Source organism: Phialemonium atrogriseum (assembly GCF_030411735.1).
Source record: "Phialemonium atrogriseum strain 8032-3 unplaced genomic scaffold QBC33scaffold_23, whole genome shotgun sequence".
Lineage (NCBI taxonomy): Eukaryota > Fungi > Ascomycota > Sordariomycetes > Cephalothecales > Cephalothecaceae > Phialemonium > Phialemonium atrogriseum.
The window spans coordinates 275,390-295,793 of record NW_026848160.1 but is presented as its reverse complement, the minus strand read 5'-3'; the positions used below and the strand labels follow the sequence as shown (position 1 = coordinate 295,793).

The window sequence follows — 20,404 nt, the reverse complement described above, 5'->3', positions numbered from 1 at the left end:
AAACGCCTCGGACAAAGCTACGAAGCTACTCCAACAACGACAACAAAACGGCCTCAAAACTTGAGCACTCTCGCCCACTCTTGCTTCTCGAACGCGAGAGTAATCAGATCCTCCGTCGTCAGACCCGGCAGATCAGCAGGCCTCCCACCGCCGCCGTCGCCCTCACCATCACCAGGGCGCATCACATGCCCCAGGCCGAGCCTCTCGATCCAGGCCGCCCTCTCCCTCTCCAGGACCTCGTCATCCTGCCGCCGCAGCTCCTCTGTGTAGCTGCCGCCTCCAGTGGAAAAACCAGAGACAGAACCAGAGATAGAAGATCCTCCGGCCACCCAACCGTAGACGCCAACAGGCCGGACCAAGTCCCCCTAGGCGGCGCCGGCCGGTGGCGACGGGCGTCCCGGCTCCTCCGAGGCGGGGCTGGTTGTGCGGCTGGGCACGAACGGTACGGCGGGCTTAGGCTGCTTGGGCGCCGGGCGGGCCGGCTTGGCGGCTGGGGGGGAGCCGCTGGCTGGTCCGTAGGGGGTCGCAGTGAACATGGGGAGGTGGGTGGACCCTTGCTGGTCTCGCGGCTGGTCGCTTCTCGGGAAGGCGCGTCTCGGGCTTGCGAAGACGGGGGGCGATCGAGGGTTTTTGCTGGTGGTGCAGGTGCCTTTGGTGCTGCTGTAGTTTTGAAAGACGGGCTTCATGGAGATTTTGTGGCCCTCGGAAGCAGGTGTCTTCTTCTGGCGGCCCAAATCTTCATTCCGTTTCGGGGTTTGATGAACCGTGGGAACTAGATCGCGAGCAGCTGGAGTCGAATTGGAAGAGGAATCTGCAGCCGCATGGTGTGATCTAGCTCCACTATTGTCGGTTTGAGGAGGCTCCCTCGTCGCCTTGCTGTCGTCTGACTTTGAAAGCCGGGAACCGTTCTCTTTGTCCTTTGGCTTCTTCCCACCCGCGGGGTTGCCGGAATGCCGACCCGTAACGGGCTCGTCCGTCGACACCGTACCACTATTGTCGGTGTCGATGTCTTTGCCAGCTACCTCCTGGTCCTTGACCGTCTCCTTGTCTGGTCCCACGGCGCGGCTGGACTCGCTGCGACCTGCAATGGCGCTGCTCATGTGCTTACTCGGATTTTCTTGGTGAGCGTGTCGCATGTCAGTTCGCGTAGTAGTGGTGGTCGATGGTACGGGCAGCGCGCCGTGCATGAAATAGGAATGAGAGGGGTATTCTGTCGGCGTGCCATGTCTAGGAGCATCGTAGACAAAATCATCAAATGTTAGCGGATTAGAGATGATGTCGAGAGCTCGCTCCGCAAAGTAGTTGTCAGCACTGGCTTTATCAGGCCGTGGCGGATAGGCTGTCTTGGTTATATTGCTGGGGCGCTCCTTGCCAGCGTTGGCCCTTGCTTCACTCTGCCTATGGTCAGTTAATTTGGGCTTCTTGACAGGAGGGTTGGCATCTCCGGGTTCCCCGTGCTCCCGCTTGCGCCCCACCCTCTTCTTATCCAGTGCCGAAGCTTGTTGGTGTTCCAAGCTAGTGGAATCGTGGCGGCCCTCTGGTCCAATTGCTGCGGCGGCTCGTTTTCCTCCACCCCGTGCTTCATGGGCGGGTGAGCCTTCGTTCCCAGCAGGAAGATGATCACCCGGGTGCAGACCCGAGAGCGGCTTGAATCTGGCGATCAAACCCCTAACCAAGCCCAAGTCCATAGCTCTATCGGAGGCTGGATCCAATCTATACAGCATCTTCCTCTCGGCCAAGACCTTGTTCATCATGGCCATGTGTCGCGCCTGTTTCTCTTCCAGTTGTGACTGCAACCGGAGCAGCTCTTCGCGCGTTGGCGAGCCATAAGTGGTGGCGCCATCTTCCTCGACAACCTTCATCAGCTGGCGCTCGAGCTTATCTCGCTCCTGCATCAATTTGCGTGTCTTCCTGCAGATGAGGAACTGCTCATCTTGGGTGAGAGGATTCGCAATACTCTGGCCGGATTTGCGGTCATCAGGCAGCGACTCTGGCCGCGAGGTCAGGCTCTTGTCATTTCCTGATGCATATCCGTGGCCACTCTTTCCCTCCCTCTGAGCTCTGCGGTTGGCAGTGCGCTTGGGATCGGTTGGCGGCATCGTGGATATAATGCTTGACGGAGGCCAGTAAGTAGTTCCTGTTGGTGGAAGAAATACTGGAAAGGGATTTGATGTGGTTTTGTGAGCGAATAAATATGGGAACGGGATGGGATATTTTTGTTCTTTTCCTTTTCACGAAGTTGATGTTTTGAGGCAATCCCCGCGGTGTGTACCTATGGACTTTTTCAACGTAGGTAGGGTAGGTACATAGGCACCACCCACCTCTCTGTTTGTTTATCGCATGTATTTAGGTTATCTTCCATAAAACCTACCTCTCAGAAAGATTCAGAAAGCCGGAGCAGAGGCTGTCACCTTGTCCTCAGGAAGCTCTCACATCTATGGCAGTGGTTGATATGTCGTTGCTTAGGAGCTTATGCCAAAGCTAAGGCCACAGCTCCTTACCTAAAGCCAACCCCTGAATTGCCTTGGGTCCACAAGTTGGACCACGGACCTCGGCACTGACGTCGGCGTGGGAAACCCCACGTTGCCGTCAAGCTATACCGGCATCGGGACGATTATTATATAATGGCAGCTACCTTGGTCCTTGGCTTGCGCCGTGAAGCAACAGCTAGAACCCCCCATTATTTCCTCTACAGTTTCCAACAAGTCCCTCAGTTTTCACAGGTATCCATCTTACAGCACAATGGGCGGTCCTGGAGTTGGATTCGAATACCCTCCCACGGAGGTGTCATGGCTGAAGCGCGATGTGCTCCTATTCGCCAACTCGATTGGCTGCACTGCCGATGAGCTTCAGTTTCTCTATGTATGCACCATATCCCCCCGAATCAATGCTCGCTCTCAAGGGATACTAACAACAGTCGGCAGGAGCTACACCCCAACTTCACAGTCTTCCCAACCTACCCCGTTGTTCTCCGTAAGCTCAAGTCTCCCTCGCGTGATCCCTATTTCCCTGCCTCCCCCTAGCCTTGTGAGCTCACGAGATGCACAGCATTCAAGACCAATTCCCAGGAAGTGATTGACTTCTACGCCGCCGAGAAAGCCGTCGCTATCCCGGACGTCCCCTCCTTTGACGCGACCCGCGTGGTCGACGGTCAGCGCCAGATCCAATTCCTCAAGCCCCTCCCGCCGACCTCGGAGGGCAAGAAGTTCGAGGTCCGCACAAGGGTGTTGGGCGTCTACGACAAGGGCCGCCCCGGCACCGTCGTCGACACCCAGACGGACCTCGTCGACGCCGGCACCGGCGAAGTTTACACGCGGGCCTTCGGCTCGAGCTTCTACGTCGCGCAGGGCAACTGGGGCGGGCCAAAGGGCCCCGCGACCGTGGCCTTCCCGCCGCCAAAGGACAAGAAGCCCGACCTGGTCCTCGAGGACCAGACCTCCAAGGAGACGTCGCTTCTGTACCGGCTCAATGGCGACTATAACCCCCTGCACGCGACGCCCGAGCCGGGCAAGAAGATGGGCTTCGGCGGGGACATTGTGCACGGGCTGTACTCGTTCAACTCGACGGCGCACCTGCTGCTGAAGCACCTGGGTGGTGGCGATCCGGCCAATATCAGGGAGTACCAGGCGCGGTTCGCCAGCCCGGTGCACCCTGGGGACAAGCTAGTCACGTCGGCGTGGAGGACGGGCGAGATCAAGGACGGCTGGGAGGATGTCCGTTTCGAGACCAAGATCGAGGGCGGGAAGGTCTGCCTGACCAATGGGAGGGCATTGATGAAGTGTGTTGGGCCGACCAAGAGCAAGCTTTGAGTTTGAGAGCCATCGTGGATGTAGGCAATGATAGCGGAGTCATGTAAATTTGCTGTGAATATTTTGCGTCGAGAAGCTGTGTAATTCTGACCTTGTTCACCGGGCTTGTCGCAGTGTAAAAAGTTGGGGCAAATCATCAAATCGCGAATTATTTCGGGTGCCTGATTTTTGTCAACTCTAAAAACACGGCACAGCCAATTAACACGAGGGCCTAAGACAAACCCTGTTTCTCGTTAAACACCGGGTTTACAATGTCTTCTTCCACTCATAGCGTGGGAGAGCGGCTCTCGTATGACGGGGCGCTTTGCACTGTGCGCTATGTCGGTGAGGTTGAGGGAGCGAATGGCTCGTGGTTGGGTGTGGAATGGGACGATCCGTCCCGAGGAAAGCATGATGGACAGCACAAGGGGGTCCGATATTTCCACTGTAAGTTTGTGTGAACTGGCCTGATTGATTCTATATGGCGTTGCTGACACATCTTGCCTAGGCAAGACACGTTCGCTCACGGCGGCGTCCTTCGTCCGCCCGACTCGGCCCGTCGAGCAGCCGCTCGACTTTCTCGCGGCCCTACAGGAGAAGTATGCTTCCGAGGTGACGCGGAGCCGTGATCCCGTCGCGTCCGGGAAGAAGATCATCATCTCCGGCAAAGTTGCAGAGGAGGTTGGCTTCGACAAGATCCGCCGCAAACTGGCCCAGCTCAACGAGCTGAAGATTGTCATCCTCGATGGCATGCGAGTCGCATCAGCCTATGCCCCGGCGCCTTCGCCTTCCGGGGAGCAGGGCGATGGCCATCGAAGGATCAAGGAAGTCTGTCCCAAGGTTATCGACTTGGACTTGAGCCGCAATCTCTTCACAAGATTCGGGCCTGTCGTTGAGATCTGCTCTGAGCTTGTTGAGCTAAGGAGCCTGAGAATCAAGTAAGACCTGCTGTGATGGTGTGTTTGAAGCTCGCTAACTTTGCGAAGCGGTAACCGATTCATCACGATCCCGGATGACGACTTCCAGGGCGCTGGAATGGCGTTCAAGGGCGTCAAGGAACTCTCAGTGGAAGAGACACTCCTGGGCTGGGACAACATATGCCGCATTGCATCCAAGTTCTCAACTATTCACGTCCTCTTGGCTGGCAGCAATCAGCTGTCATCACTCTCTCCAATACCCCCATCGTTCGGGCTGACATCAACTCTTACGTCCGTGAACCTCGAGTTCAACGACTTTACTTTTTTATCCGATGTCGAGGATTTGACAGCCATAACATCACTACGAAACCTCCATCTCAAGGGCAACAACATATCCACCGTTATGAACCCTTCCCGACCCGACACCCAACCACCCGTCTTCACCACCAACCTTCAGTACCTCGACCTTTCCTATAACCGGGTATCAACCTGGTCCTTCATCGATACCCTCCCCACCTCATTCCCAGGCCTAACCTCCCTCCGCTTCGCCCACAACCCCATCTACGATAACCCAGAGCTAGACACCCCCTCCCCCACCGACGCAGCAGCCTACCCAGCCTCACAACCAGGCACCGCCGCGGCGCCCTCGACCGACGAGTCCTACATGCTAACAGTAGCCCGCCTCCCGGGCCTCCGGGCCCTCAACTTCAGCGCCGTCGCCCCCGCCGACCGCACCAACGCCGAGATGTTCTACCTCTCGCGCATCGCGCGCCAGTTGTCGTCGGCCCCGCCCGCCGACGAGCCCGCCGTGCTGGCCCGCCACCGCCGCTGGGCGGACCTGTGCGCCGCCCACGGCGAGCCCGCCGTCGCCCGCCGCACCGAGCTCGACCCCAACCTGCTGGAGGCGCGGCTCGTGTCGGTGGCGTTCCGGCTTGGAAGTGGGGGGGAGGAGGAGGAGGAAGAGGGGGAGAAGGAGAGGTTTGCGGGTATACCCAAGTCGTTTGATGTGTATGCCGTCAAGGGTATTGCGGGAAGGTTGTTTGGCCTGTCGCCGCTGCGGTTGCGGTTGGTCTGGGAGACAGGGGAGTGGGACCCTGTTGCTGGGTTTGATGAGGAGGCTGGCGATAGCAGTGACGAGGAGGAGCTTGAGGCGGAGAGGGAGAAGAGAGAGGAGGGGGAGACGAGGGCGGAGGCAGGGGCGGAGACGGAGGCGGAGTCTGTTCGGAAAGCTGGCAGGTGGGTAAAGAGGGAGGTTGAGTTGAAAGACGGGCCGAGGCAGTTTGGGTATTGTGTTGACGGGCTTGAAGCTAAAATCAGGGTCGAGGTGAGGTGAGCGGGTATCTCCTGCCTCTCTGTTTCTCTCTCGCTCCTCTCTGGTTGCAGACAATCAACTATTGTAAATCAGACTTGTGCAAGTGGAAGAGAATTGATTGCCTCTTATTTCGCGCCACTGCATGATGGAAACAACACTGTAACCGAGAGAACTGTCCTACTCAAGCTGTCGCTGCTTGCCTGGGTGCCAACAAGTCCCGGACTATGGGACGCAGCAGGTGAGCCGACGGCGGGTGGTAGGACATCAAACGCTCCCATCATGATTCCTATGGTCTCGTAGCTATATCTATGGAGGTCATTCGATCCCACACGCCAATCTGAAGCTATCTTTATGATGCTAACCATCATCGTAACCCATATTGTACCCAGCTCCGAAGTAGGGACACGTTAATCTACATAAAGATAGCAGACACCAGACGGCAAACGGCAGACACAGAGAAGTCAGATCTTCACACTTCATCCCAACTGCACCACCTCGGGTAACAAGGATGCCAGCCCGTCCTCACTACTTCCTCGTTCGGCCGGGGGTCAAGAAACAGACCAGCTCAGGCCTCATCCTCGAGCCCGGGCCCATCGTGCCGCTCATTGCCGTGGACCAGCTCCCCAAGTGGCTGGATATCATAGGTCTCCCTCGGGAGCTCAGGCTCGAGCAGACAGTGGGCCTGTCGAACCTGGGCAACGTCGCCAGGGACGAAGACACGTACGAAGTGAAGATCGCCGACACGGGCCACGGTCAGCACAGCCTGCCGTACATGACACAAACACCACGAGCCACCGCTGGCGCAACGGGAGGCCCGGAGAGGGCGCCCTCCGGCCCCGAACACGCAGCCGCGGGTGGCGGTCACACGGCCGCAACCAACCCGGCACAGGCGGTGCATCCAGCAGAACGCATTCTGGCGCACGTCTCGCCACCACCACCCCTAGGAGCCTCCTTCTCCTCCTCCTCCTCCTCCTCCCGCCCGCAGGACCTTTCCCCGGGTGCCAACCAAACCCCCAAACCCAACCCCAACCCCAACACGCACCTCAGCCCCTCACCCCCTCCCCCGACCAAACCCAACAAGCAACCCACCACCCTAACCCCCTCCGGCCCCAGCCCAGGCCACCCAACCAAGCCCCCCTTCCACCCAAGCCAGTTCTGCCGCCACTGGTGCCACCACGGCACCTGCAAGTGGGGACTGGCATGCCGGTACCGGCACGCCATGCCGACGACCGTAGGCGGGCTAGCCAGCGTCGGGCTGCGCGACTTCCCGGCCTGGTGGACGGCGGCCATGGGGCTCGCGCTGTCGTCGTCGTCGTCCGGCGCCGGCGTGGGGTCCGCGGGGGGCGGTTACGATGTGCGGATGGCGGCGCGGATGGGGATGTTTGGCGGGAGGAGGGGGAGGGAGGTGATGAGGGTGGGGATGGGGTATGGGCCGAGGAGAGAGAGAGAGAAGGCGGCTAGGGAGGCCAGGGAGGTGAGGGAGCGGGCGGCTCTGGATAGGGGGAGGGGGATAGTCGGGGAGGCGGATGCAGCGCTTGCTGCTGGTTCGGGAGGAAAGGTCACGGTTCTGGATGGAGGGGGAATAGCTGGAGGTGGTGCCAGCCGGGGGACGCAGACAGTTCCCGAGGCTGACAAGGAGAGACGGGAGGGGGCAATGGCGCAGACTCAACCGGCTGTCCAGGAGGAGCCTGAGAAGCTCGTTGACGTCTGACGTGCAATGAAGTCTTGAGTGTAAGCCTGGAGGGGAGCAAATGGGACACTAGGTTTGTTAGTTGGTGGCTAGGACCGTCAGCATGACGCGTCTGCCAACAGGGCCTGGAGTGACATGCAATTTCGAACCTGAAGTCGAGAGAACACGGCACTCGGGATGTTGGCTATCAACTAAATCCGGGCCCACAGAACTATACCAGAAACCCTAACCCTCGCACTTTGATAGCCTCTAACGCCGATAAACCCCGCCCTTCCCGTTGACATCAAGACTTGAGCTGTAAGTATAAACAGTGCAATTGACCTAAAATGTGTATATAAGTTCTCTGGCGCATCTAATCGCAGGATAACAAGAACCACAAACCCGAAGATATTCCACCTCAAGAAGTGGTACTTCCAATACCTTAACTACAGTCTTCGCCAAAGCGGCCACCCCATCTGACTTACCTCACTTCACCAGAGATGCCTCAGATCAACGGCCAAGAAGTCGGTCCCATAGGCTTCGGCCTCATGGGTAAGGTCCTGCCCTCTCACCAAATAAAAGAGCTGGCTCGGCCACTACTGACACCACACCAGGACTCACCTGGCGCGCCACCCCGCCGCCGGAGGAGCAAGCCTTCGCGGCGATGCGCGCCGCCCTGGACAACGGGTGCAACTTCTGGAACGGCGGCGAGATCTACGGCACGCCGTCGTACAACTCGCTCGTTCTGCTCGAGCGCTACTTCGCCCAGTACCCAGAGGACGCCGACAAGGTGGTGCTCAGCGTCAAAGGCGCCGCCGGTCCGGCAGGCCCAGACGGGTCGCCCGAGGGCATCCGGCGGAGTATCGACAACGTCCTGGCGCAGCTGGGCGGGCGCAAGCGTCTCGACATCTTCGAGTGCGCCCGCCGCGACCCCGGGGTGCCGATGCAGGACACCTTCGCCGCCATGCAGGAGTACGTCGACAGGGGCCAGCTGGGCGGCATCAGCCTGAGCGAGGTCTCGGCCGCGACCATCCACGAGGCCGTCAAGGTTGCCAAGATCGTCGCCGTCGAGGTCGAGCTGAGCCTGTGGGCTACCGACGTGCTTACCAACGGCGTCGCCGCCGCCTGCGCGCAGTACAATATCCCGCTGGTTGCCTACTCACCTATTGGCCGAGGCGTAAGTCCCCACACAGCCGCCTGGTTGCTATCCGCCACCGGACCGGCCGGTGCTTGAGACTTTGGGAGGGATCTAACCGTGCTGACAATTGCGCCACAGATGCTGACCGGCCAGATCAAGTCGATCGACGACATCCCCAAGGACGACGCTCGGAGACACTTCCCCCGCTTCTTCCCAGAGAACTTCGACATCAACCTGCAGCTTATGAAGCAGGTGGAGCAGCTGGCCCAGAAGAAGGGCTGCACACCAGCACAGCTGGCCATCTCCTGGACCAAGTCCTTGTCCAAACGCCCCGGCATGCCGGTCATCATCCCCATCCCGGGGGCGACGACTGCCGAGCGGGTGAACGAGAATTCAAAAGCCGTGGAGCTGAGCATCGCCGAGCTGGACGAGATCGACACCACCCTGGCGGGATTCGAGGTCCAGGGAGCGCGGTATCCCCCGTATATCCCGATGGACACCTAAGTCCCTGCCTGCTCATGTTTTCTGATCGTCGACATCTGTGTTGAGGAGCTGGGTTTTCTGTGGGAGCAATGTCAGCTATCTGCTCGAGGAGTTCAAAATATAAAGCAATCCTCTCTCTCTCGCGCGCCTTTAACAGGGTATCAGAACGTAATAAAAGTGATTTTTCAACAAGTGGCTTCAGACGAAGCTTTCAGATTTGCAGACTTCACAGGTTGTTCATCATGTAAACGGGGCAGATACTTTTGGAACAGGACTTACCATTAGCAAAGGTAGTGTAGACACACAGCATCTCGGACTGAACCGAGAGCCGGTGCAACCATTGGGACAACCCGATATTATTTCCCAGGTCTTGCGACTGGATGATGGACTCTTCCGAGTTTCATCCAGGAAGACTGGAAAGATTTTAAGCTGTGGAAGTAAATAATTAAATCTTTCGCAAGTGGGGATTTAAATATTACACGCTGACTAAGCTGTCTTCACTCTCCTACTAGTAAAAGGCCCAACTGCAGCGACGCTGCTTTGTTATTACTTTCGACAGGGTTGACAAGAAAGAAGAAGCGTGAGAACCCACGCTCGATCTCTTCTGTATAAGACTGCATCTCCATCTCTTCGCAATGTCACAAAATCAAGGGGTACTCAGTGATGTAGGTAGTAGTTGTAGAAGTAAACAAGCTTTCTTCAGGGGGTATAGAGGAAGCGAAGGCAACTCCCACACATAGCAGTCTTTGAAGAAACGAGAGAGAGAGAAACTACCTCACAAAACAAGATCTCGGCCCTCAAAAAAGGATATCCATTCCCCACAACGATCCCCCGCTTTACACGGGCGCCGCACCATTGACGCCCGCGGCCTCGAGCCGGTTGACCAGCTTCTTGACGTTGGTCCACTCCTCGTTCTTGAGGCCCTCCTTCCCGCCCAGGTCAGGCCCGACCTCGAACACAGACAGCGCGCCGTCGATGCCCCCAGCCGCCAGCCTCCTCCCCTCGGTCGGCTCCCACGCAACCTTGTTGAGGCTCTTGCTGAGCATAGACCGCCCATCCTTGCGCTGACTGGGCGATATCCTCGCGACGGGCTCCTCCGTCTCGACCGTCACGTCCCACAGCTCGACCCAGCCCGCGCCGTCCACGAGCGCAAACACGCCCGGCTTGACCGGCGACCACGCCGCGTCGTACACGACGTCCTCGCGCACAAACTCCATCAGCGGCGCCACCTGGCCGCCCCCTTGGGCGCCCGCCCCACCCGCCCCGCCCATGGTCGACGTCGCCGCGGGGGCCCGCACCTTCCACAGCTTGACGCTCCAGTCCAGGCTGGCCGACAGCACCAGGTCGCCCAGGTCGACGGGGCCCCACGCCGGGTGGAAGTCGACCGACATGACGGGCGCCGCGTGGCCCTTGTAGCTGACGCGGGAGTCGACGCCCGCCTTGGCGCCCGCCCGGTCGTACCGGTGGCACGGGAAGATGGTGCCCTCCTCGGAGCCGACGAGGAAGAAGGTCGGGTCGGCCCGCGGGAAGGCCATGCACATCGGGCTCAGGTCCTCCGTCTTGGACGGCTGCGGGGCCAGGAGCGTCAGGGACTCCTGCGGCTGCGCCAGCATGTCCACGCTCCACCCGCAGACGGCCCCGTCGGTGGAGCACGAGATGATGTTGTTCGCGTTCTGCGTCCCGACGATGTCGATCGAGTAGACCGGGTGCGTGTGGCCCGAGCCCGTCAGCGGCGTCTTTTGCACCGGCGCGGACCCCGCTCGCGTGTCCCAGAGCAAGACCTGCCCGCTGTATGCGCCGCCGATGATGACGTTGGGGTGGAAGGGCGAGAATTTGGCTGTCAGGATGTCCGATTGGGCATGGAAGACGAATTCCGGACGCTCGAGTAGATGGAGATTCCAGACCTGCACTATCCCGTCCGGGTCGTGTGGTGCCGAGGGGTTCTTCGTATACGAGGCGAGGACCAATTCCTTGAATTTCTGGGAGAAGTCGATGGAGCTGATCATTCGCTTCTTGGACCACCGCTCGTCGTAGAACTGCGCCAACTCCTTGACTTTCCGGCGACCCTTGCCCCCGATATTCCCACTCTGCTCATCTTCGTCGTCGATGTCGTGCACCTGGAGGGTATAATCGGTCAGGATGTCGTACTCCTGGTCCAGTGCCCTCTCGAGAACCTTGCTAGACCTGTCGAGAAACTCCATGAATTCATCCGAATGCGTGACTGCGTTCAGCTCATCGGATGTTAGAGCCCGCGCAGGGAAGTTAGTGGTAGTCGTGGGTTTGAGGTATCCATCCGTCATCAGTTCCTTAGCGGCCCTGAGCTCCTCCTCGATCTCTTTCCTCAAGTTCTGCCGCAGCTCTTCCTCCCTATCTCGCTCTCTCCGGTTAAGTCTCTTGCTGGGAGTCAAGGTGGGCTCGTCATAGTCTGATTCCGAAAAAGCCCGCGGCCTGGTCGGACTGGTCCATCCTTCCGTGGTTTGGACCCCTTTGCTGTAGGAGAAGACCTCCTTCACGGGCGACGGAGGGCATTCGTAGACGGTTGTTAGAGGAATTGTTGTGAGAGTCTGCGGTTGGGAGCTGGCGGCCTGGCCAGTGGCCGGCGTGGCGATGTCCGAGTTCTCATGGCTGAGTTCCCCGGCGCTCAGCACACTATTCGGTCGGCTGCCTCGATGAGCTGGCGAGGCGGCGCCTCCTGTGGAGACCGAGACTGGCCTGCTTTCGCCAACCAGGCTGTTGATTAGCGATTCGATTTCGCGGCGGTTGTCTGCTCGGCCAGGTGTCGGCGAGATGAGCTAGGTAGAAGAAGCTGTCAACGGGGAGGTTTCCAGGTTGGAGTGGAGATGGTACCAACATCGGTGGAGTTTCCTATGCTCTGGCGAGAGGCGGTTGCCACGCTGGCTCGGAGCTCTCTCTGCCTCTTAAGCTCTGCGAGCTTTGCTCGCTTTGCGACAATCTCATCTCTACGTTGTTGCATCTTGCATGCCCCTTAACCCCATCTCAGGAGCCCCTCCGAACAGATGTCAACGAGATGATCGGTCTTGGGGAAGATGATCTATTGATAACGAAGAGCTTGCAGTATTCTTGGTCGTTTTCAGAGGCAACAACTGAAATAGCAATGATTTCGGTTTGCTCCGAGGCAATGGGATCTCAGCTTTCTTTCATGCGACAAGTCGCGTTTGCTCGCGACTGACTGGCCCCAACCATTCATGTGGGTCGACTTGGGAGCCAGGTTGATAGCGACACGCCACGCCGTGACGGTATTCACGTGAGTTCCCCAATTTTCAGTATCCGAGGAAATGCCGCGATGGACATTAACTGGGAGCAGACCTCGCAGTTGCTAAACTGTACTGGCGAACGATGATGGAACATTTAGTGCTGGATAGGTATCTGCTGGTGTATCTTTTGCTATCTATGGTATGCAGTTGGACAGGCTAACACCATTTGCGATATCTAGGTTGCTTTGGTTGCCGTCACATTTCTACGACACCTTTACTCGAAGGCTTAGGGCTTGACGATATTCTCTTATACTTGCGCTACCATCTAGTCGGTGGCATGCTAGATCTTGGAAGCGCTGGTGTCTCCTTCCAGGTCTATGCATGGTCTAGTGGGCCCGTAAGAGGTTTGTTTCTGTAGAACCGCTGGTGACCTGAACCCTATTTCTACTTGGCGATAGTTGAACGAGTTCCATCTAATCGGTGCTTTGAGAAATCCCTAAATGACAGCTCCCAATCCGGGCTGTGCTTTAAGAGGAATACTCTGGCTGGTTGATGCTTCGAGAGGTCCTTGACGAAATGCTTGCAGAGGCCAAGGTCGAACCTTGCCTGGACGATATCTTATGGAGACAGTGAATCGTGATGAGATTCTCAAGATGGAAACAGATCCGGTCGGAGGCTAGGAACTGGTGGGTGTGGCCTCAAAGCTGGCTTTCTAGGAGCACACCGAGATTGAGAAGGGAGAGGGGGCGTCTGGGAGGGCATATACCCTGTATTATAGGATGCAGAAGGAACATGGGCTAAGGACGAACATGGCAGCTTCCTTACTTCAACCACTGTCCCGAACTCTCGCCCTCGGTCGATTTCTCAGCGCAGGCGGGCGAATAAAACAACTGATACAAAAGAAGCGATGGGGTCGACCGGCGCTCCGCCCGAGCCTCCAAATTGATGTCTCCGCAATCTAGCTGGTTGATGGCCGGTACCTAACTCTAGATCACCTGCTGTCATGGTTGCAAGGGAAAACCCCTCAGTGGCGAGGCAAACGCGAAATTAGCAGTATCCTTCGCTCGAGAAGGCATCGAAGATACCACTTACCGCGGAAAAAAGAACCAAGCATCGCCCTCTGGACAGACTAATCGGAATCGAAGTTTGGAAGGCCCGGCCAGACGAATCCAGCCAGGCCCCCAAGTCGCGCATTGCACTCAAGTACTGTATACAATCTCCGCAAAGGCTTCCCATAGAGACACCAGGTCCGGCCCCGTCTTCCCCTGTAGGGTATACACGAGACGGCCTGGGCCCTGTGATTTCTGATGCCTGTTGCAGGCGTCATGTGACGCCGAACCCTCTCGGGCCGACCCGTCCACCCACGTAAAGTAGGCGACAGCGGTATGGGTATACGCAATCCTGAGGATTGACGCAGAGGAGAAGTGCTCCGAATTTCTCGCATGCCAGAAGAGTGCCCCTCGTAAAGAAGGGCTCGAGATCCTGCTCGCACAGGATCTCCGTTTGTCAGCATGGAAGCGCGACATTATCCAGAGGGACGATGCTTGGATGGAGGAGAGAAGGAAAGGAGAGGTGAGGTGAGAAGAAGCAGTTTATATGTGTTATTCTAGCGCCGTGAGTCAGACAGCCAATCAGATGCTTGGAAGGCGGAGCCTCTCTGTCCAACCATTGCTGACTCACCAACCTTGTTTCTGTTGCTCGAGCCGACAGGTGGAACCGTGGGAAAACCCGCGAAAAATCCCGATCATCTCAAAACTTCACATCAACTCACGCGCAAAGCAAAACCACCTCGACCTTGCGAATTGGGGACCAATTGACCCTCGACTGCCATCCCTCGCACCGCTCTACCGACCAATCGTTACTACTCGACACCAGTCGCGAGGACAGGACACAGTTGTTCCAATGTCTGCCACATCTGGAGTCAACGTAAGTGGGCAGCAACACGTGCTCCCAGCAGCTTGCACCATTGCCCCCGGGCAGCTCGGGGCCTGGGAATGGAGATGGATTGGAAGCTGCAACATGGCAATTCCCCTTGCTGACTTGAGATAAAACAGGTCCTCCGGTACTCGGCCCTCGGCGTGGGGATTTTCTACGGGTTCTACCACCAACGGACGCTCAGCGCGGCCCAGAAGGTGGCAGAGAGGCAGCAGGAATATGAGCACAAGCAGACATTAATAAACAAGGCCAAGGAGGCATACGCAAAGTCGAAGCAACCTGCGTCTGCCACTACCGGAGGATGTAGGCAAAACCCCCACCCCCTTGTCATGGGCGATGGGGCCATTTGTTCGAAGTGGCCCGAAAGGGCGCTCATCGCCTCAGAGCCTGGATGGATGTTCGATGTGGAACAGGGCTGACCCTCAACAGTGAACCAGGACCCAATGGACCCGAAGTTCGACATGGAGTCGTATTTCAACGCGCTGGTTGAGGCAAAACCGTAAGAGGAGAGACTGGGATGGCCAGTTGAATATGCTGGGAACCAGATGGGGCAAAGTTGGTTTGATCCGCAGGAGGCCTATGAGTCCAAGGTCGGACTGCATCGCAACACGATTTAGTGCCGTCACCCGGGCCGGGAATAATGATGATGATCTGGCAGACATAGGTGGCCAGGATGTATCATTGCAGTACGTTCGAGCAGACTGCGGCATAGACTTTTCCTTATATCCCAGTTATGCTGTATATGTGTACAATACAGAGTTTAGAAAGGCAGGTCGTCTGGGACTTGGACTTCTCAGGCTCTCCCTAGTGCCGTGACTTACACTCGTGTCCCAAGTTGAGACCCTACCCAATGGCGCTGTATGCGAGTGTTGACTTTCAGTAACACGTGCCCGCGAGGTGGATGACCTAAATTGGAGAGCACGGGACGAGTGTCTAACCTATACAGATGGGAGCATCCTTCCGCTGGCAACAAGGTGCACCGGGTAACCTGCTTGTAAGGGCGAGGTTTCAAAGTTGCCAATGAATTGACAACCGGAGCTTATTAGCTTGAGGAAACCAACCGGAGTAGCTTGATAGATCTTAAAAGGTCTTAAAAACTTGGCAGTTTCTGCTTCCGCATCCGTCTCCTTTCTTACTCCCTTCTTGCTTGCCTCATCGCTTGGTGGTATGGATTCCCAAACTCGGGCCGAACTTTTACATCAACAGTCGAGACTTGTCGACATGAGCAAAAGATTAGGGGTGCCGCAGGGGCTGGCAGTTGCTCAGAGGTAGGCGGAAGGGCGAATAGGTCACTCTCCACGATCCAGGCCTAGGTTATTCATCAGTGTCAACGGTCCAATTGTCTGAACTTCACGGCGCATGTCTCGTCCCAGCCCTTCCATCACTACGGACAACCAGGGTCACTCGGGGTGAGCCTGGCACAGCGGGTCTGCCGCTCCTACTTTGGGCTACCACAACCAGGGAGGAGGTCGGGAGTTCACTCTCAATGTTCGTCAATGAAGACGAATATTCGACCGCCCAAGGCTGCTGTGAAGAGATGGCACGGTTGGCTACAGCAATCCGAGTTGGCATCTCCTTGTGAGGCAGCGCAGCCGGGATTCCAATCTCAAGTTGATATCGATCTGTCCCACGGCGGAAGAAACGCCAGACGCGTATGATTTCTGTCACGTTTATACTTCTACTCGCTCACACGCGACGGGGCAGCAACAACATATGGGCCGCGTTAAGGACGCGTTCAGGGAGGCCCGGCTATCATCCTCTCATCTGATGGCATTATGTTCGATATTAAATCGGTGCCGCGACTGGATTCGCCCCGTCATTTGTGTCACCTTGCAAGGTCGGCGATGTCCTGGTACTATTGGTGAAAACGGAGAGGCGTGTCAGGCCAGGAGCTATGAGAGATGGCAGATGCCTTGATACTTATGGGCTGGTGCCCCAGTCGAAGGGTGGTGACACAGCCTTGTGGTAGGTGCCAACTGCGCCAATCGTTGCCGTTTGCGTGGCCACCCGCAGCAGTTTCAAGATATTTCGGGTGATCGCTGGTGCCTCAGAAGAGTTCTCTAGCCGCCAGGGACCGCGGCAAGGGCATCTTGACACGCTTGACTTCAAGAGCCATGCCATTAGAACCATGCTTGGTCATGGTCCATGTCGGATTATCTGATGGGTTTTTTTTTGGCGGAAGCCCCGAGATTGGACCCTCTTTGGTGACTCTTCAGGCTCGGTTCGATGGCGTTAAGAGACGGTAATATAGGGCTTGTTCTGCAAGGAACAGAACAAAATCTGAGCCACGAGAAGGGAAAATTCTGGCGCGGTGGCGTCACGCTTCCAAGAATCCTAGTTGAGTATCTTGGTCGGGCTACCCGACCGGGTGGGCCAGCGACAAGCCGGCGGAACCAAACACTGAAAGACCATGGTGGAGAGAAATCTACCGATGGAGCAAGTCTGGAAGTGTCTCAAAACACGCGCCTTGGCCCAATCAACTAAATAGAAGCCGTATGCAGGTTGATCAAGGTGCCTATTTTTTTCTGCACTGCACTCTCTAGCTTTGGTTCCTGCAGGAGTCATCATATCTGTCTGCTGTAGGAAACCCTTTCAAACTTTCCGTCCACAGCGGGAAGCCCGGGATCTCCCCCACCCCAGTCGGTTGCCAAGGGTACGGGAAGAAGAAGCCAGGCCCCCTGTCTCGTCCGGGCAGCCGGTTGACAGCGCGCGTTGATCATCTTGCACTCGCAAGGCCTCTCAATCTGTGGCCAGATCAATGTTATTGGTCTCCAGCCAGTAATAACCTGGAACTCCCACAAGAGATAAATGGGTTCCAAACAGTCGTTTCTCTTTTCTTGTGTTCAAGAATCTCGGCGTTCCTGATTGCAGACAGAAGACAGAATAAGACAACCTACCAGCCGAGACAGTAGACACTATTACTGCCCACTCAGCCCCCACGCATCAGCAGTTGTATGCGAAGGTATAATTATATCCGCACAGTCTGGGGAACATCACTGGTTGCCGTGATCGACGCCTGTTGCTACACGCGACCTTGAAACGCCGCGGGAACCTCCAAACAAGCCAGAGTTCTGGGTCTAGGGAGAATACGCCCCGACAGAAACACCCATCCCGACTGTTCCCACACAAACGACTCCCCAGTCAACAATTCCCTTCGTCATTGGGAGAAATGCCCAATCGCCTCATTAAACTTCGACCTCCTTCCAAGCCCAAGCCCAAGGAGTCAGACCTCCCCTTCCAGCAGGACAAAGACACTGGTATGTAGTATTTTTATCTTGTGGTGTGTGTCTTGAGCCTTCATTGTGCACTGCGTCTGAAACAGGTTCCCCCACCTTACCTGCACATGGCACATTGCACATACAGCATTCCAGAAAGGATGCAAATGGCACACAATGGCTGGGCGGAGGAATAGACAGTTCTCTTAACCTCCTTTCTCGGTCGGAAACTCTCGCTCTTCTGCCATATTCCCTCCCTCTCCACATAGTAGAAGCCTTGAAGAAGCTGTTGCTGATCATGTTTATCAAAGACGTGTTTATAACTGTCCTTTCCCCGGACACGCCGCCGCAAGCCTCGTCCTCACCCAAGTCCTCACCCAAGTCCTTACCGAAGTCGAATACCTCCAAGCTCGCAGGGCTACTGCATGGTCGCAGGCCCTCCCGCTCAGCTCTCTCCTCGGCCTCACAAGCTGCCGTGAATTCCCTCTCGAGTAACATGGCTAAGGGTGCCAATGGCAAGCCCTTGCCCTCCACCCCAGCCTCACCACCACCAGTGCCGAGCCGCATGTCCTCCACCATCAGGCGGGTCCAAAGTTTCGAAGACCAGGATCGTTCCTCCGAGGATTCGGGCTCCGATTCCACACCATCTCTCGACGCGTCACACACCTCGGCCTTCTCAAGTTCCATCAACAGCAACGCCAGCGGCACCTCGACCATGTCAAAACAACCGTCACAACAACCGCCCCGAAACCCAGCCGAGAATCACACCGCCAGCACCAGACTAAAACAGAGCCACTCGGTGGCCGTACTCGACCCGCCAGCACCGACCCTAGCAGTTCCAGGCCTCCCGAGCCAGCGGCAAAGTGTAGAGATGAGCAGATCGAGTTTCGAAATCCCGCAGAGGGATAGCAGTCTAACGGCCGTCACCTCGAACACAGACGCCGAATCACCACCGCCGCCGCCCCCTCCCGGAGGCGGACCCCACGAAATCCCGCTCGCAGCCACCACCGATACGCACCTCCCGTCGTCCAACGGGTGGGACTCGACGATTGGCAAGGCCGGCCTCGGGAAGACGGGGCGGGTGATCAACAAGCTAGTGTCGGACAACGAGGCGCTCAAGCGGGACATACAGATCGAGAGGCTGCGGGCGGAGGAGTCGAAGCAGGCGGCGCGGCTGCTGGAGGACAAGATGGACCGGCTGGTCTCCGAGTACGAGAGCCGGCTGCTCGAGGCCAACGTGACCAAGGCGCTGCTCGCGCGCAAGGAGCGGCAGGTGGAGACGCTGCAGGCGATGGTGGAGCTGGAGCGGAGGCGGGCGGCGGACGCCGGGGACCGCGAGCGCGTGTGGAAAGACGAGATGGAGAAGGTGCGGGCTGAGGCGAAGCAGCAAGTCGAGGAGGCGACGGGCCACGCGGGCATGATGGAGGGCCGGTACAACGCCATCAGCAGCCACTGGCGAGACCAGGGTGACGAGGTCAGGAAGGCCGTGGCTAGGATGAGGGGCGAGATCGGGGAGCTGCTCGAGGAGAGGAAGAAGGACGACGACCGGATAGGGACCCTGAGGGAACTGTGCGACCAGCAGGACGGGAACATCAGGGATCTGCGGCGGCAGAAGGAGGAGATCGCGGCACAGTTCGAGAAGTACAAGGCCGAGCAGGACGAGGCCTTGAGGGATATCAAGTCGAAGGCCGCGCAGAGGGAGGAGGAGCAGGAGCGGACGCTCGGGGAATCCAGGGAGGTGCTGAACAAGCTGCGGTGGGCGCTGAGCGTGAAGGACAACGTCGAATGGGCGCAATGAGCGAGCAGGCGGGAAGGCTACCCACCACTGGATGTACCGGCCCATCTCTCTCTGACCTTCCTCTCACCCCTTCGTGAGGGAAACCCCCTCCATCTAGCGGTTCCAACCTACGTCCCCGAATAACTACCTACCCACCCACGCCGAGATCGATATTGCGCAATATGCCACGGTCGCAAAAGATGTTTAACCCCCAATTCGTCACGATATCTTACCACTGATAGAGAGGCTCTAGCTCAAATGGCGGAGACCAAAAGGGTCCTTATTTCGGTTCGGAAGGAAAGGATGAAATTACAGTCTGGATAGGTCCCAGTGGGCATATTCATCGGAAGGAGTTCGGCGCCTAGGAGTATAAGGTGATAATATCTTTTTGTTCTTCATTTTTCCTGGGACATGACGAGTTTAAGAATGACCAGGATCGAAACGACGAGGCTGTCTTGCCATACTATACTGTTCTCCTTTTAATCTGTACCTGTACATTCCATATTCGCGATCTCTCTCTCCTTTACGAAGCTTATATACCCATTTATATAGCACGACTAATTTCCTTCCGCGAAAGAGATGCCCTCGCGGCAGCGAGTCTCAATATGATGCTCTTGAGTGAGGGAGTCTCCCTGGTTGGGGTCGAATACCGGGCTTCACCACTTACTGACTGATATACACCTATTTACTCAGAGCGAGCTTCCTAGCCAGGAAATATCCGCGAGGCCGACATCTTCTGCCTGTATTTCCATCAGACACGCGAGTGAGACTTGAAAATAGGTACCTTCCTCGAGCCGTTATGGACCGGGAGCTTGAGTCGTGTGGGACTGGGGTATTCCTGCATCCTCCCTCGGACATGCCTCAGATCGAACTCGGGAGCACCAAAACATGGAAGCAGCAACGGATGGATGCCTACCCGTACCTACCTATCCCAGGTTCCCGTTCCCATATGGAC

At 57.2% G+C, this 20,404-nt stretch overlaps 7 protein-coding genes across 7 annotated transcripts; 5 read left to right on the top strand and 2 right to left on the bottom strand.

Moving 5' to 3' along the window:
- Positions 1-81: 81 nt before the first annotated feature.
- QBC33DRAFT_191858 (uncharacterized protein) lies at positions 82-2,487 on the bottom strand. Its single transcript, XM_060422526.1, has one exon. It carries the CDS (start codon positions 2,097-2,099, stop codon positions 366-368), a length of 1,734 nt encoding a protein of 577 aa, XP_060280857.1. The 5' UTR covers positions 2,100-2,487; the 3' UTR covers positions 82-365.
- Positions 2,488-2,742: 255 nt separating this feature from the next.
- Positions 2,743-6,038, top strand: QBC33DRAFT_580236 (tubulin-specific chaperone E; the record flags this gene model as incomplete). The annotated part of the gene is made up of 6 exons (XM_060431192.1): positions 2,743-2,862; positions 2,925-2,973; positions 3,049-3,778; positions 4,081-4,235; positions 4,297-4,726; positions 4,775-6,038. 6 exons carry the CDS (start codon positions 2,743-2,745, stop codon positions 6,036-6,038), a joined length of 2,748 nt encoding a protein of 915 aa, XP_060280856.1.
- Positions 6,039-6,282: 244 nt separating this feature from the next.
- On the top strand, positions 6,283-7,969 carry QBC33DRAFT_594712 (uncharacterized protein). Its single transcript, XM_060431792.1, has one exon. It carries the CDS (start codon positions 6,526-6,528, stop codon positions 7,726-7,728), a length of 1,203 nt encoding a protein of 400 aa, XP_060280855.1. The 5' UTR covers positions 6,283-6,525; the 3' UTR covers positions 7,729-7,969.
- Positions 7,970-8,003: 34 nt separating this feature from the next.
- Positions 8,004-9,597, top strand: QBC33DRAFT_546693 (NADP-dependent oxidoreductase domain-containing protein). The gene is made up of 4 exons (XM_060428680.1): positions 8,004-8,114; positions 8,185-8,238; positions 8,301-8,863; positions 8,963-9,597. The coding sequence occupies exons 2-4, from the start codon at positions 8,187-8,189 to the stop codon at positions 9,326-9,328; spliced, it is 981 nt and encodes a 326-aa protein (XP_060280854.1). The 5' UTR covers positions 8,004-8,114; positions 8,185-8,186; the 3' UTR covers positions 9,329-9,597.
- Positions 9,598-9,757: 160 nt separating this feature from the next.
- Positions 9,758-12,482, bottom strand: QBC33DRAFT_497199 (cytoplasmic dynein 1 intermediate chain 2). Its single transcript, XM_060425586.1, has 2 exons — positions 12,159-12,482; positions 9,758-12,099 (listed from the first exon to the last, which is right to left on the bottom strand). The coding sequence occupies exons 1-2, from the start codon at positions 12,279-12,281 to the stop codon at positions 10,144-10,146; spliced, it is 2,079 nt and encodes a 692-aa protein (XP_060280853.1). The 5' UTR covers positions 12,282-12,482; the 3' UTR covers positions 9,758-10,143.
- A 1,942-nt stretch (positions 12,483-14,424) lies between these two features.
- Positions 14,425-14,960, top strand: QBC33DRAFT_561669 (ATP synthase E chain-domain-containing protein; the record flags this gene model as incomplete). The annotated part of the gene is made up of 3 exons (XM_060430149.1): positions 14,425-14,448; positions 14,577-14,760; positions 14,887-14,960. The coding sequence occupies 3 exons, from the start codon at positions 14,425-14,427 to the stop codon at positions 14,958-14,960; spliced, it is 282 nt and encodes a 93-aa protein (XP_060280852.1).
- A 2,666-nt stretch (positions 14,961-17,626) lies between these two features.
- Positions 17,627-19,470, top strand: QBC33DRAFT_517571 (uncharacterized protein; the record flags this gene model as incomplete). The annotated part of the gene is made up of 2 exons (XM_060426194.1): positions 17,627-17,714; positions 17,942-19,470. 2 exons carry the CDS (start codon positions 17,627-17,629, stop codon positions 19,468-19,470), a joined length of 1,617 nt encoding a protein of 538 aa, XP_060280851.1.
- Positions 19,471-20,404: the final 934 nt, after the last annotated feature.

Excerpts from the sequence above, each read along its gene's own strand:
- QBC33DRAFT_497199 (XM_060425586.1), bottom strand. The coding sequence starts at position 12,281 with ATGCAACAACGTAGAGATGAGATTGTCGCAAAGCGAGCAAAGCTCGCA. Across the intron at positions 12,100-12,158 it reads GCATAGGAAACTCCACCGAT|CTCATCTCGCCGACACCTGG; the intron begins GTTGGTACCATC and ends TCTTCTACCTAG.
- QBC33DRAFT_594712 (XM_060431792.1), top strand. The coding sequence starts at position 6,526 with ATGCCAGCCCGTCCTCACTACTTCCTCGTTCGGCCGGGGGTCAAGAAA.
- QBC33DRAFT_191858 (XM_060422526.1), bottom strand. The coding sequence starts at position 2,099 with ATGCCGCCAACCGATCCCAAGCGCACTGCCAACCGCAGAGCTCAGAGG.
- QBC33DRAFT_546693 (XM_060428680.1), top strand. The coding sequence starts at position 8,187 with ATGCCTCAGATCAACGGCCAAGAAGTCGGTCCCATAGGCTTCGGCCTC. Across the intron at positions 8,239-8,300 it reads CATAGGCTTCGGCCTCATGG|GACTCACCTGGCGCGCCACC; the intron begins GTAAGGTCCTGC and ends ACACCACACCAG. Across the intron at positions 8,864-8,962 it reads ACTCACCTATTGGCCGAGGC|ATGCTGACCGGCCAGATCAA; the intron begins GTAAGTCCCCAC and ends ATTGCGCCACAG.